General features: G+C 36.5%; 1 protein-coding gene across 2 annotated transcripts in view; it reads left to right on the top strand.

Annotated features, from left to right (window-relative positions):
• Nucleotides 1-12,063, top strand: part of ABCA12 (ATP binding cassette subfamily A member 12) — a gene marked incomplete at its 5' end in the record, with an annotated part of 187,496 nt that extends 175,433 nt beyond the window's left edge. For both annotated transcript variants that reach the window (XM_081242250.1, XM_081242249.1), the window contains 5 exons: nt 1,607-1,710; nt 3,291-3,383; nt 8,027-8,132; nt 10,450-10,587; nt 11,898-12,063. In XM_081242250.1, the coding sequence (XP_081098376.1) occupies nt 1,607-1,710; nt 3,291-3,383; nt 8,027-8,132; nt 10,450-10,587; nt 11,898-11,999 (543 nt within the window). In that variant the 3' untranslated portion in view covers nt 12,000-12,063. The remainder of the gene's footprint in view (nt 1-1,606; nt 1,711-3,290; nt 3,384-8,026; nt 8,133-10,449; nt 10,588-11,897) is intronic.
• Nucleotides 12,064-15,875: the final 3,812 nt, after the last annotated feature.

Raw genomic sequence — 15,875 nt, 5'->3', positions numbered from 1 at the left:
ATCAGTTCTATTAGTAACTGATCAGTTGAACTAACACATTTTCCAACTTCTACCAAAAAGGAAATACACATTTGAGGACAACATGCTGTGCTAGAATGTTATTTCCTTGTTGCTTAAAAATATGAGTTACCTAGCTTGAGATGCAATCTTGACAATATGCCATTCTACTTTATCTGAATTTTTTGGAGGCAAGAAATACATGTCACATTTATATTTTGATTAAGAGCTGAAAAATTAAATTGATCACCTGGAAATATAAATTACACTAGGAGTGACATAGCATTCTGCTCCCCAGGCCAAACACTGTGAAAAGTGTTTATTTCAGAGAAATAAGCTTGCCCTTATTTTGGAAGATCCCCTTCATCAAGGACTTCCAAACTCCAAAAGAGGCTTAACTATATGCAATAAAATCACCAGTTATAAATCATCACGTTATTCCAGAGATTAAGTAATATAGAGGATCAAATCATTTAAACTGCCCAGATAGTGTAATGCACAACCCATCTCTCTATAATACCGGAAGCTTATAATGCATTACATCCCTGCCAATCGATGCTCATAATGGAGTTCTATTGTATAAGTGTCCCTTAAATTGAAGAGAACAATCCTTAGGCACCCCTGTGAGATAATAGATGTAAAGTACCTTAAAATGTTGTTAAAAGCTCTATGCAAATATTATGTATTAATGAGCTGAACTAAAGTCAGGCTATGAGAGAAAGATACTGTATTTTCTCTTAGATATATTTACTGTAATGCCACTGTCTTAAAAAATAGGAACAGTGACAATATAACCTTTACCGTTTCCCCAAATTAACACTCATTTCTTTCTTTAAATTTAAATTTAACCCCTTACTATAAAAATAAACCTCTGATGATCCTATGTATATACTTTCCATTTCAGACATATGTTTTTAATTTTTACCTAATCTTGACCTATAATTTGGTTTTTTAATCATCTGTCAGGATTTATTATTGCTTATTTAGGTTTTCCATTGCTGCATTTCTAATTTTATGTCTGAATAATTTTTCTAAACATCATTTACTTTAAAATGTAATTTATATCTTTCTATTTGGCAATTTCTGCAAATCTTACTTTTATTTCCCCAAGGAGTATTACATTTCAATTAATAACATAAAACTGAAAGTACACCTCAATCATATTAACAAAAACAAATCAAATTGAATTCTCTGTGCTACACATAACATATTATCTATCACTCACAGCCACAATTCTGCCATCAGGAGCAAGGTAGCAGTCTTGCTGATGTAGCTTCAAATATATATGTGACAATATAGTATTAAATGTAAAAATTCTTGCTTTGTCAGTAATTGAAGAAGAATATTTTCCAAAGAAATATGAGAGACAAGTGTAAAGTAAGAGTACAACTTCACTGAGACACTTTTTAAAATAGATTGACAATTTTAAATGATTAATTTTGAGCTTTTTGACAGCAGCAGAAAGAAGCCTATTAAGTATAAAACAAGTTAGTCACATGACCTGGAAAAGTGATTTCTGTCCTAGGCAAGTGAGATGCAATGATTCATGTAAAGAACCTCATCAAAATTTAATTAATTTGATAAATTCTTCTTGTAACTTTCTATTAAGGATGAGCCAAGCTCTGGGATGGATCCTAAATCAAAACGGCACCTCTGGAAGATCATTTCAGAAGAAGTACAGAATAAATGTGCCGTCATCCTCACTTCTCACAGGTAAACTGAGAGTCAGATGACACGATGTTAGAATGAGAGACGGGAAAGGTAATCCCGTGTAATATATACTGATAGTGAATTCTGCAATTGGATTAAAGTATTTTATGTTCATAGTCAAAGGAGCAAGTCCGGAAGGTTTCATGGTGAGACTCCAGCTCCTGTGGTGGGACAGGGCCTAAGAAATCTTTTAAAAAACAAATTTCCCATAACTTGCAGCCCTCTAAATTCAACTATGCCTCCCTATTGCCTATCACATAAAATTCAGCATTTTTCAGCTTAGTATGCAAGGCCTTTTATTATCTGGCCTCGTCTAAACTTCTAGTCTTTTTTTCCTATGACACCCTCTCCTATCTGTCAATCTGAATGACTCGTGGTTCCGCGTACACTCACTGCCCTTTCCTATCACATGCGCTTTTGGCTGTGTCTTCTACTGGAGTTGATCTTTTCACAAAATCTCTCCAGATTCTAATCTTACTAGTCCTTTAAGAACTAGTTCACAAGCCTTCTCCATGAAGTAGACCCTTCCAATCAATTAGGTAAAAAAGCTACTAAAGAATTTTCTCTGTGCCTTTCTTATAAGGTTAGCCTTATATTAAGTTCATCCTTTCATTATAATGATCATATAGTAGAAAAAGAGCTAGGTATGTTTAGAATCAAGAGACTTGTTTATATCCTATATACTAGCCTTCCCTTAGCACAGTATATGTTCTGAAGACAATCATTTAATTTCCATTAACTTTTTTTTAACTTTTTATTTTATATTGGAGTATAGCCGATTAACAACATTGTGATAGATTCAGGTGCACAGCAAAGGGACTCAACCATACATATACATGTATCCATTCTCCCCCAAACTCCCCTAATTTCCATTAACTTTTTTTTTTTTTTTTTTTTGCGGTACGCGGGCCTCTCACTGTTGTGGCCTCTCCCGTTGTGGAGCACAGGCTCCAGACGCACAGGCTCAGTGGCCATGGCTCACGGGCCCAGCTGCTCCGTGGCATGTGGGATCTTCCCGGACCGGGGCATGAAGCTGTGTCCCCTGCATCAGCACGTGGACTCTCAACCACTGCACCACCAGGGAAGCCCTCCATTAACTTTTGTATTAAGTGGACAGGGTGATACCTAAGATCTCCTCCAGTTATCATCACCCATGAAATTAGAATTATATAATCAAGTACAGGTTAACTAGTTATAAACACAGAAGTATAAAAGCCAACTGAATACGGAGTATAAGGCAAAATGAAAACAGCTCAGTATTATTTTGGAAGCATTTCTTACGAAATGTAGGTCTTGTGTCAAAGTTTGAAAGAGCTTAAAAGAAATACTGTGTTTGATAGAGTGGGCAATCCAGGTGAGAGAGATGGCCTCAAGTTTGAGAAGAAACAGTAATAAACCCTATGTGAAGACATTTAATTTATATGTTAAAAGATATTTTTGTTCTTCAAGGGAAAGGACATTTTAAGGAACTCAAATACTCAAGCAGTATTTCTAAGGTGCCATAATGAAAAAAGTTAAGCTTATGCTCATGAACTTAAACCAATTTTCTGTGCCCGGAATGCTGACATGATTCTGTCTTACAGCATGGAAGAATGTGAAGCTCTCTGTACCAGGTTGGCCATTATGGTGAATGGAAGGTTCCAATGTATTGGATCATTGCAGCATATTAAGAGCAGGTGAGGAACAAATGTATTGTTTAACACGTGGTATAGGGTAATCAAATCTACCAGTGCTATACTCACCTTCAAGGATAATCTCAGCAGCCCATCCTACAATGAATAGTAAAACTGGAATGGAGAACTTAATTATTGATTCACTTTGAAGTTAAATTATAGTACGGAGGATTGAATTTTTTTAAATTAATAACCCCAAAACCTGGAAGACCTAAAAGCTAATAATAATAATAATAATAATAATATTATTATTATTATTATTATTATTATTATTCCCCAACCAAAATACTCTCAGAAAGCAGTTTCAAGAGTTATCTCAGTGACAAATGACAATGAAAACACGACGATCCAAAACCTATGGGATGCAGCAAAAGCAGTTCTAAGGGGGAAGTTTATAGCTATACAAGCCTACCTCAAGAAACAAGAAAAATCTCAAATAAACAATCTAACCTGACACCTAAAGGAACTAGAGAAAGAAGAACAAACAAAACCCAAAGTTAGCAGAAGGAAAGAAAGAAAGACCAGAGCAGAAATAAATTAAATAGAAACAAAGAAAAGCAATAGAAAAGATCAATAAAACTAAATGCTGGTTCTTTGAGAAGATAAACAAAATCGATAAACCATTAGCCAGACTCATCAACAAAAAGAGGTAGTGGACTCAAATCAATAAAGTTAGAAATGAAAAAGGAGAAGTTACAGCAGACACTTCAGAAATACAAAGCATCCTAAGAGACTACTACAAGCAACTCTATCCAATAAAATGGACAACCTGGAAGAAATGGACAAATTTTTAGAAAGGCATAACCTTCCAAGACTGAACCAGGAAGAAATAGAAAATATGAACAGACCAGTCACAAGTAATGAAATTGAAACTGTGATTAAAACTCTTCCAACAATCGAAAGTCCAGGACCAGATGGCTTCACAGGTGAATTCTATCAAACATTTAGAGAAGAGCTAACACCCATCCTTCTCAAACTCTTCCAAAAAATTGCAGAGGAAGGAACACTCCCAAACTCATTCTACGAGGCCAGCATCACCCTGATACCAAAACCAGACAAAGATACTACAAAAAAAGAAAATTACAGACCAATATCACTGATGAATATAGATGCAAAAATCCTCAACAAAATACTAGCAAACAGAATCCAACAACACATTAAAAGGATCATACACCATGATCAAGTGGGATTTATCCCAGGGATGCAAGGATTCTTCAGTATACACAAATCAATCAATGTGATACACCATATTAACAAATTGAAGGATACAAATCATATGATCATCTCAATAGATGCAGAAAAAGCTTTTGACAAAATTCAACACCCATTTATGATAAAAACTCTCCAGAAAGTGGGCATAGAGGGAACCTACCTCAACATAATAAAGTCCATATATGGCAAACCCACAGCAAACATTCTCAATGGTGAAAAACCGAAAGCATTTCCTCTAAGATCAGGAACAAGACAAGGATGTCCCCTCTCAAGACAAGGATGTCCACTCTCACCACTGTTATTCAACATAATTTTGGAAGTCCTAGCCATGGCAATCAGAGGAGAAAAAGAAATAAAAGGAATAGAAATTGGAAAAGAAGAAGTAAAACTGTCACTGTTTACAGATGACATGATACTATACATAGAGAATCCTAAAGATGCCACCAGAAAACTACTAGAGCCAATCAATGAATTTGGTAAAGTTGCAGGATACAAAATTAATGCAGAGAAATCTCTTGCATTCCAGTACACTAATGATGAAAAATCTGAAAGAAAAATTAAGGAAACACTCCCATTTACCATTGCAACAAAAAGAATAAAATACCTAGGAATAAACCTACCTAGGGAGGCAAAAGACCTGTATGCAGAAAACTATAAGGCACTGATGAAATAAATTAAAGATGATACCAACAGATGGAGAGATATACCATGTTCGTGGATTGGAAGAATCAATATTGTGAAAATAACTATACTACCCAAAGCAATCTGCAGATTCAATGCAATCCCTATCAAATTCCCAATGGCATTTTTTACAGAACTAGAACAAAAAATCTTGAAATTTGTATGGAGACACAAAAGACCCCAAATAGCCAAAGCAGTCTTGAGGGAAAAAGACAGAGCTGGAGGAATCAGACTCCCTGACTTCAGACTATATTACAAAGCTACAGTAATCAAGACAATATGGCACTGGCACAAAAACAGAAACATAGATCAATGGAACAAGATAGAAAGCCCAGAGATAAACCCACGCACCTATGGTCAACTAATCTATGACAAAGGAGGCAAGGATATACAATGGAGAAAAGACAGCCTCTTCAATAAGTGGTGCTGGGAGAACTGGGCAGCTACACGTATAAGAATGAAATTAGAACACTCCCTAACACCATACACAAAAATAAACTCAAAATGGATTCGAGACCTAAATGTAAGACCAGACACTATAAAACCCTTAGAGGAAAACATAGGAAGAACACTCTTTGACATAAATCACAGCAAGATCTTTTTTGATCCACCTCCTAGAGTAATGGAAATAAAAACAAAAGTAAACAAATGGGGCCTAATGAAATTTCAAAGCCTTTTCACAGCAAAGGAAACCATAAACAAAATGAAAAGACAACCCTCAGAATGGGAGAAAATATTTTCAAATGAATCAATAGACAAAGGATTAATCTCCAAAATATATAAACAGCTCAATATTAAAGAAACAACCCCCCAATCCAAAAATGGGCAGAGGACCTAAATAGACATTTCTCCAAAGAAGACATACAGATGGCCAAGAAGCACATGAAAAGCTGCTCAACATCACTAATTATTAGAGCAATGCAAATCAAAACTACAGTGAGGTATCACCTCACACCAGTTAGAATGGGCATCATCAGAAAATCTACCAATAACAAATGCTGGAGAAGGTGTGGAGAAGAAGGAACTCTCTTGCACTATTGGTGGGAATGTAAATTGATACAGCCACTATGGAGAACAGTAAGGAGGTTCCTTAAAAAACTAAAAATAGAATTACCATATGATCCAGAAATCCTACTACTGGGCATATACCCAGAGAAAACCATAATTCAAAAAGACACATGCACCCCAGTGTTCATTGCAGCACTATTTACAATAGCCAGGTCATGGAAGCAACCTAGATGCCCAACGACAGACGAATGCATAAAGAAGATGTGGTACATATATACAATGGAATATTACTCAGCCATAAAAAGGAACAAAATTGAGTGATTTGTTTAAACGTGGATGGATCTAGAGACTGTCATACAGAGTGAAATAAGTCAGAAAGAGAAGAACAAATATCATATATTAACGCATGTATGTAGAACCTAGAAAAATGGTACAGATGAACCAGTTTGCAGGGCAGAAGTTGAGACACAGATGTAGAGAACAAATGTATGGACACCAAGGGGGGAAAGCCACATGGGGTGGGGGTGGGGGTGGGGGTGTGCTGAATTGGGCCATTGGGATGACATGTATACACTGATATGTATAAAATTGATGACTAATAAGAACCTGTTGTATACAAAAATAAATAAAATATAATTCAAAAATTCAAAGAAAAAAAAAAAGTAAATGACAGGACTTCCCTCGTGGTGCAGTGGTTAAGAATCTGCCTGCCAATGCAAGGGACACGGGTTCAAGCCCTAGTCCGGGAAGATCCCACATGCCGCAGTGCAACTAAGCCCGTGCGCCACAACTACTGAGCCTGTGCTCTGGAGCCCGCAAGCCACAAATACTGAAGCCTGCGCTCCTAGAGCCCGAGCTCTGCAACAAGGGAAGCCACCGCAATGAGAAGCCCACACACACACACAAAAAAAAGTTATCTTGGTAACAAATTAGACCTTGACAAGTACATGAAGGCATCGATTTTTATCTAGCACGTTCATTTGCCATTTGAACAGGCTTTCAGCAAGCTATTTAACATTTTTACTGCATTCAAAACCTTTCCATCAAAAATACATTGGGGAGATGTGCATAAATATCATACTATCAAATTAAATTAATATTTTTATGTTTGTCAGAGTGCATATGCATTTATACAGATCCATGTTAATCTTCCAACATCATGACATTACTTTATACCTTTGTCTGTACAACAGCTTGGCTTTCTTATAAGACAATATTAACCAAGATAAGAAAAAAGGATGAAGAAGGCCTTATATGTTGTTCCCAGAGAGTCTGTTGTGACTTGTTTACAAACTCTACTTTTGGTGCAAACTGTTAGCTAGTATACTGATTTATTATTTATTTTTAAAAACCCAGTGATTTTAATCTTTACGATTGACATGAAATCTCCAATAACTTGCCTCTAAAGATTCTCTTTGCTTTAAATTAGAAAGCATGTATCTCCAGGAATTTGCATCAATTACCAATTCATGGATGCCAAAGAAAGCCAGGATTTTGTATTTTCTTTCTAATGCAACTTTTGTCCAAAGGATCTGACTTTGTATAGTGGTAGAAATAAATAAAAAGTCATGGCAGTACACTATTTCCAGTTTGCAACATGCCCTGAACTTTTATAGCAAGATGATAGTCTTTATGTAGGAAAAGGGGCTATCATGGTCAGCTTGGGTCCTGTTTCATTATCTAGAATTCCAAAGGAGCTATTTCAGCAAAACATAATTCATACTGTATTTTGCACTTCTTTCTAGATTTGGACGAGGATTTACCGTCAAGGTTCACGTGAAGAATGCCAAAGTGAGCATGGAGCCCCTCACAAGGTTCATGCAACTTCACTTTCCAAAAACATACTTAAAAGTAAGAGATTGACTGGTTTTGATGGTCATAATCTAATATCGTAGTGGATGTTTGTCATTTTCAAGCTGACCATAGCTTTGTTATTCATCAATATATATTTATTAGTTTAAGATTCTTAAGATACTCTGAAGCACACTTAGTATTAACAGATAAAATCTTCAAATTAGTTATATATTTTTGTAGCTACTTAAGAGTAACATAGTCCTTTTACATACCTTTATTTATTCCTCACAAAGGCTTTATGACCATATCATATTACTTTTCAGGTTGTATGCTTAACTAGATTATTAGTTACATATGTTAGGGAATTGAGGAATGACAGATACGTATGACCAAGGGCATTTCTTCTAAGAAAAAAAAAATTACAAAGTTCCAAAATGTCACAGCTAGAAGAGATCATCTCCTTTGCTTTCCTCACTTGAAAGATAAGCCCACAAAGTTTTGAGCAGAATTGCTTGGAAATCAAGTTCTTAAATCGCACACTACCTGAAACATTGCTCAATTAATTTCATCTTACATATGCATATCAACAGCATGGGCACACACAGATATATACATATAAATCTCACATAGTACATATTTAAATGCACTTGACAAAAAAATTATCATTGTAACATCTTTGATGTGCAGGTAATTGATATACGATGATTATAGCAACTGATTGTTTTTAAACAGAAGTCAGGTGTGGAATGATGAAAAGAAATTGGAAGACTTGGGCTGAGGTCCAGCTCTGCCTATGTGATTTCCAGCAAAACATTTAAAGTCTCTGAGCCTCCTATTCCTATTTTACAAATACTGTTGATATCTACTTCACAAGACTGGTGTGAGAACTAAATGATAAAATGTCCACAAAGATGCTTCCTAAACTGTCAGGCACCATATTAACGTGAAGTGATTTTGGAGAGCAAAATAGAGTTCATTTTTAAAAACAATTCTTTTATCTCTACAAAATACCTTTGCCTCAACCTCTGATTCTTATCAAAGTCCATTTTCTATCATCTAAATTAAAATCAAATTTAAAAATTAAAGGACACTTTTGTTTTTGTTTTTTTTTTGCACAAACCACGTTGGTCATAGTACTTCTTCTTTCAGTGAACTTATCGGTTGAAATCTGTGTTTATTCACTGAGTGATGAGATTACATTTGCCCTGGTCTGTTCTTCAGGGGACTAGTGCTATACAAGACAAGTGCAGTGATGATAAAAGTTTGATTACTTCCTAAGCAGACCATTCTCTACAAGTATGTGATGGTTTCTAGATCTCTAAAAGGGAAATAACCAAACAACAATTTAGGAGTAAAAATAAGTATCAATAAGATAGCCTGATTGCACTGACAGGTGTGATATAAACACAAATCAGTGAGAGGGGCTAGACAGCGAGCAAAGGAGTGAGAAGAGGGGTTTCCAGTAACGCAGGTCTGGAATACCAAGCTGCAATATACAATCTTGATCTGATCAATATAGGTTACAGGGATTGTTTATGGAGTAAAGAAACCATCCTGACCAAACTAGTGTTTAGGAAAGGTTATCCTAGCTACTTTGTGCCAGAACATATGAGTGTATATGGTTTCTAAGCTTCTGAAGAGTCTGTTGCAATAACCCAGATGTGGAGTGATGAGCATCAAGTTAATAAAATTGATGGTGCAGATAGAGAGGAAAGGTTACATTTGAGAGTTATTTTAGAGGAAAAATAAATAAGATATGGTAATTGATGAAATATGCAGAAAAGCAAGATGTTAAAGATACGCCAAGGAAATAAGAATAGATTACTAAATTGATGGTGATACTACAGACTAAATAAACTGAAAAGAATTTTAGAGTGAGTTAAGAAAGAATGTAGCATTATTTGAATGAGGTCTCTCATAGACAATGCTTTTGAAATCTGGCAACTTTAGCCAATATAAATTGAACAGCTAATCCTTAGCCTTTTAGAACAATTCTAACATTAAAAAAAAATGAAATTTCTAAAAGTTATCTCTGAAAACACTTATGTGAGCTAAGCATAATCTGACATTGGCAATACCATTCCACAATATTTTTTCCTAGGCAAGACTATAATATCTTTATAAGTGCACATGAATGTAGAATATTTTGGAATTTTCATTAGCTTTTTAATTTGTTTTCTCTTGGACATTCATAAAACTTTTAATCTCATCTTTGAAAGCTGTTACTCTCAAAACATACCCATTATTTACAATGTAACATCATTTTCAAAGAAATGAATTTCAGTATGTTTCTTAGCTCTTGGTCAAGTTATGTCTAGTCAAGTCAATATTACCTGACATTGAGAAATACATTTTTTCCCTTTGGTTCCCACAGGATCAGCACCTCAGCATGCTAGAGTATCATGTGCCGGTCACTGCAGGAGGAGTAGCAAACATTTTTGATCTGCTGGAAACCAACAAGACTGCTTTAAATATCACAAATTTCTTAGTGAGTCAGACTACTCTGGAAGAGGTAAGCTGGATACCATGATCCATGTGCACAATGTCACATAAATTATTACACATTCTGATTATTTCTTTTTAATGACATTGAATTTGCTTTTAATTGAAGCAATATCTAAACTTGCACCTGAAAAACTTAGCTTAATTTATTTCTAAGTGCATTTTGGGATGTTAGGAAAAAATATGAAAAGAGTTAACTATTTTTAATGGAGAAAAGAAGATTTTTTCCTTCTATAAGACATCTATACCCATCAGTTTTCTGTATATGTAAAGCAACAGTTATTTTCATCTATAAAACAAATAGCTGTTAACACTTTCTTTACTTTCTCCTTGGTAGGTTTCTTAAATAACATTTCTATTGATTGGCTTCCTAGATTAGGGGAGGATGGGGTTATCTAGTGAGAATTTGGTGCCAATGCTTTAGATCTGCTAGATTCAGGTAACCAAAGTGGTAAATGCAGGATTCTTTTGTTTCATTCACATCATCTGTCTTAATTACATTTATATTCAATAACTCGAGGCATCATGGAACATCCTTCATCACCTTTGCACTGTTTTAGTTTTATACAGTTCAGCCAACCTGATATATAGAACATTTGATTGGACCTATCACTGGAATGGGTCTGAAAGTGAGGCTACAGAGGCCTCTGAATCATGCTGCATCTCATGGACAATTTTTTATGGGGAATTAAGGCAATTATGGCTTTGCCAACATAGAAGATTTATCCTTTGACTTGTAACCAATTACCAGTATCATGTCTGGCACAAAGTAGACTCTCAATATTTTCTGGATGAATCTATGACTAATAGAATTTTAAACAAAGTCATAAAGGTCTGCCTGTTAAATAATAAGCTTACTGAACATAATGTTAATGTGAGCTTCGTATACAAATTTTATTTTAGTGCATTAACTGTTGAAACTAGTGAAACTCTTGAAACTAGTGAAATTTCTCTCAACATCATCATACAAACATTTGATAAGGGCTTGGGTTGGGCTCCTTGTTAAAAGATACTTGAAAGATACTGATACAGATCAAATAGATACAAATATGTGGCTATAGATATTTAATTATAGCTTTAGATTTATATTATGATTATAAATGTATTTATAGTTGTAGATATAGATATTATTTTCAAACCCCAGATAAATTTCAATACCTAAAGGAAGGACTCCTAGTGAGAGTTTGTTTATGTGTGTGGGCGTGCCCCTATGAAATCTAGTTTTCTTCTTATTAGCTCTCCCATTGTGCATACACACACACCTTATTTCTTCCTTTGGTTTACCAAGTACTAATGGCTTTATTTCCCTTGAAAAATCAGGTTTTCATCAACTTTGCCAAAGACCAAAAGTGCTATGAAACTGCCGATACCAGTAGCCAAGGTTCCACCGTAAGCACTGACTCACAAGATGACCAGCTGTAGTCTTAGTACCTCCAGCAAACTCAGTCTCAACAAATGCCAATGGCTTCATTTTGAGGAAGAGCCACAGAAGATACAAATTCCTCAAAATATCTTAATTTTAAAGTATTATTCTGTATTGGAAAGTTACAATTGTGCAAGACTAGCCAGTAACCATAAATGGAAAGTTTTCTTTCTAAGGTCAGTGAATGTTTTTACTACTGAAATGAATTTCTGTCTACTCAACACTGAGCATGCTAGTGTGTAAGCTGCTGACTCTTATGCAAAGGTGAAACCACTGAAGATGAATGCCTTAATTTATTACTTTCAATAAAAAGACAGCTTAAAAGCATGGCTATTAGCAGTTGAAAAGAAAGAGTGGAGAAGAAAAGTAAGGTAGTTTGGGGGTAGGTAGAATTGGGAGAGCAGACAAAATAATTTATTTTCAGAAAATAATAGAATGAACATCATCATGAATACATGAATCTATTGTGATGTGTAAAGTGCCAAGGGCCAGATTAACATCGGCAGTAAAGAGTGGGCACAATGTCTAGAGTGTGTGTGTTTGTCATTTTCAGTACCTGTAAATACATGGGGACGTACTGACCCCCCCCGAAATGCCTTTCTACAAGAATGCTATAGAAGGACAGTTTACCCTGGTGGTAAATAGAGCTTAAATCTCTTCCTGCAATGCCTTGCCAATAGTGAGGCACAGAGCAGAGCAAGAAGCTACTTGCTTTTGGGTGGAAATAGGTGTGTCAGCTGGGCAGGTACAAATCCTGAAAGATGATAGAGAATTCACGTGCTGCAGGCAGACAACGTTTTTTAAAGCCGTTACAGAAAGGTTCATATTCTGGGTCTCTCTGAAGGAAACATTCCTGTGGAGGGAAAATGAATATGAAGATAATTTTCAGCTAATTACCCGGCTGACCCAGAATCATATATATGGCTATAGAATAGACTTCGTAATAATGCCAAATTATATGGCCCTGGGGGAAGGTGCTTTACGTAACGCGTGTGCACGCGTGTGTGTGTGTGTGTGTGTGTGTGTGTGTCTATATAAGTTTGCTTTGGCACATCTGTTTTGAAAATCAATAAAATCAACATTTAGTCAAAACAGTTCATGAAGTCATTTCATTTGTTAGGGAAGAGCCAGGAATTTAAACCTTGGAGTCACGTGGCTGACAAGCTCCCGTGGGACCTGGCCCCTGCTTACTTCTGCACCTTCACCGCTTTCCTTCTCCTCTTCCTCTTTAGGGTGTAGCCAGGCTGGCCTGTTTTGGGTTTTGCCAGTGCACCAAACTCCTTCCTCCCTCCACACCTCTGCATGTATTTCCATACGTCTCCCTGTGTGAAATGCCCTTCCCCCAGTATGTGCCTAGCTAAGTCTTCAGAAATGTTGCTCTTTCTCAGAGGAGCTTTCCTTCCCTAATTCTTCAGTTTAAATCTAATCCCCCAGTCCTAAAACTGTACTCTATTGTACTTCCTAATTTTCTCTTAGAGCATGCATCCTAATTTGTAATGTATCTGATTAATGATATATATCTTAACAGATGGCAACAAAATTTCTCTTAAGATAGAAAATATCCTTGTTGAATATAATACTTAGATAAGCTTTTTGGAGTAGACAGTGCAATTCTGAGAGGATGAGTGTCTTCAGGAGTCCAAACAAGCAAAACAATGGTCAGGCTCCGTGAGAGGATAAAGGGATTTGTTTATTGTTCATTGTGCTTGTTATTGTGGTGGTTGGTTGCTTGCTTCTGAGCAGTTGTAGGAAGAGAAACACAGGGGGAGGAGAGAAAGGAAATGGAGAAAGGAGGAACCAGTGAGATGGTAGAAGGCTGAGTATTGAAGAGAAACTGAGTATTGAGAAACTGAGTGATCGAATGGACTTTTAAAACCATGAATATCCAAATGTTTTCACATTCGTTTGCTGTGCAGCCATGCTGTGGACTGTCCTCCTACCCCTAAATCTTGGTTAAAGTCAGTCATACTTACAAATGCTTTATGTGAATGAGTGTCTAGTGGAAATTGAGGAAAGGATGAGTTGTCTTCTTTGAAAGAGGCACAGAACAATGCCTGCTTCACCACAGAGCAGGAGAAGCCTGGCGGGAGGCAAGACCATGAGTCGGAGGGGTCCGGATATGTGCTGAGTGGAGCTTCTGACCCCCCAGGATGTGGATCTGGGAGGTTCCAGCCAATCTCATCTACCTCTCAGTAGGCAGGGAAGTCCAAGCTGGCCTCTGGATGACATGACTGGCACTTTTGAGTGTTTATTTAGTATTTCTCTCCCTCACTAGACATGAAGCTCTATGAGGACAGGAGACCTACTTTGATCTTCCTAGTTTTCCCATCAGTACCTACACACACGATAAATATTTGTGGTACTCAATAAAGATTTGTTGGTTAAATAGATGAAAAAATAAATGAATGAGAAACAAAAGAGAAGCAGGCATGGTTGGTATGGAAACCAAGCATCTTTATTCTGTTTATATCTATGAAATGCAGTGAAGTTTCCCATGAGGTAGTTTATTCATGGAGAAGGAAAAGGAAAGATGACGCCTTGCTCCATAATACAGATATTCCAGTGTATCCACTGGAATAGGAGGACGTGGGTACCTTCTTTGGGAATGGAATTCTAATGCTTTGCTTCCGTACATTCCTGCACATTTATTTCTTCTTTGTCTTTTTGTCTGTGAGGATGTACTGTATGAGTTTCACAGTGCATTTTTACATATAAGTAAGGAACGTACATAAAAAAACTATTTGAACCCACATCCCTTGGGGCTTCTCTGCAGTAGAGAAAATGTTTTGAGAATTCCCAATTCTTGGAGGACTGCCTCCACTCTGGATAACCCATACAGATTCTGCTTTTTCATATGAGTTACCTAAATTACCTCTGAGGATTGTGGCAATCTTCACCTCACCTATAAAACCTGATTTTCATAATATTAAAACATTTGGAAAAATGATATGTACAACTACCTTCTCCAAATATGCTCTCTGCCCGAATGATTCATTCCTCTCCTCAGGGATGATAATTCCCTAGACAACAGCAAATGCCCTCCTGGGTGAGGGTGAGGGTGATGCAGCAGGCTTGCATCCTCTTACCTCGACAGGAGTCTGGGAGCCTGCTTGCTTCATTAAAGTACGCTTATCAACGTAAGTTTTTAAGTATAATAACAGCAAGCTAAAAGGGAATGATATTATTTCCTTTAGCATCATGTGTGACACTTAATCTTATCCCTCCCTTATTTATCAACCCAGACTGGTTTTCTGTAATCTGTAGAACTAAATGCAGACTCCTTAACTGACCCTCAAAGAATCAATATTTCATAATGCACCCCACCACGTCCACCTCTCTTCCTCCTGTAGTCTACGCCCAACTTCAGTGAATTGCTTGCTACTTCCTATTATAACAGATCTTTTCGCACTCTTGTGCCACTTTGCTGACAATACTCCTTTCTCTTGAAAGACCTTTTCCCTGTTCCCACTCATCTTTTATGTAGAAACTCCTCTTCTTCTTCACCTTTTCCTTAAGGAAATCTTCCCAGAAAGCCTCAGGCAGAGTTCGTTGTTCTATCCTCATTACAAAAGCATTCTGTGCAGGCCTCTGCAGCAGTGTTTCCCTGCTGCATTATAATCATCTCTATACCGTCTTTCTCTTCCCATTACACTCTCAGTTGATCAAGAGTAGTGACCTATTATTCCTTCATCATTGTATCTGCCATACCCAGCAGAGTACCAACTATTCTTGCTCAATAAATCATTGAGGGACCAAAAAGTCTGTTTCAATGTAGAAATATTTTCATAATTTTGCTCTGAATTTTTTGCAATTATGTTGGTTTTAGCTTTAGAAGACTAGCTATTATAATTTAATGTTAACTGCTAGGGAAAAAT

Source organism: Mesoplodon bidens (assembly GCF_964165515.1).
Source record: "Mesoplodon bidens genome assembly, chromosome: 8".
In the NCBI taxonomy this organism is placed as follows: Eukaryota; Metazoa; Chordata; class Mammalia; order Artiodactyla; family Ziphiidae; genus Mesoplodon; species Mesoplodon bidens.
Note: the sequence above shows the minus strand (reverse complement) of the source record. Positions and strands in the feature narration are given on the sequence as shown.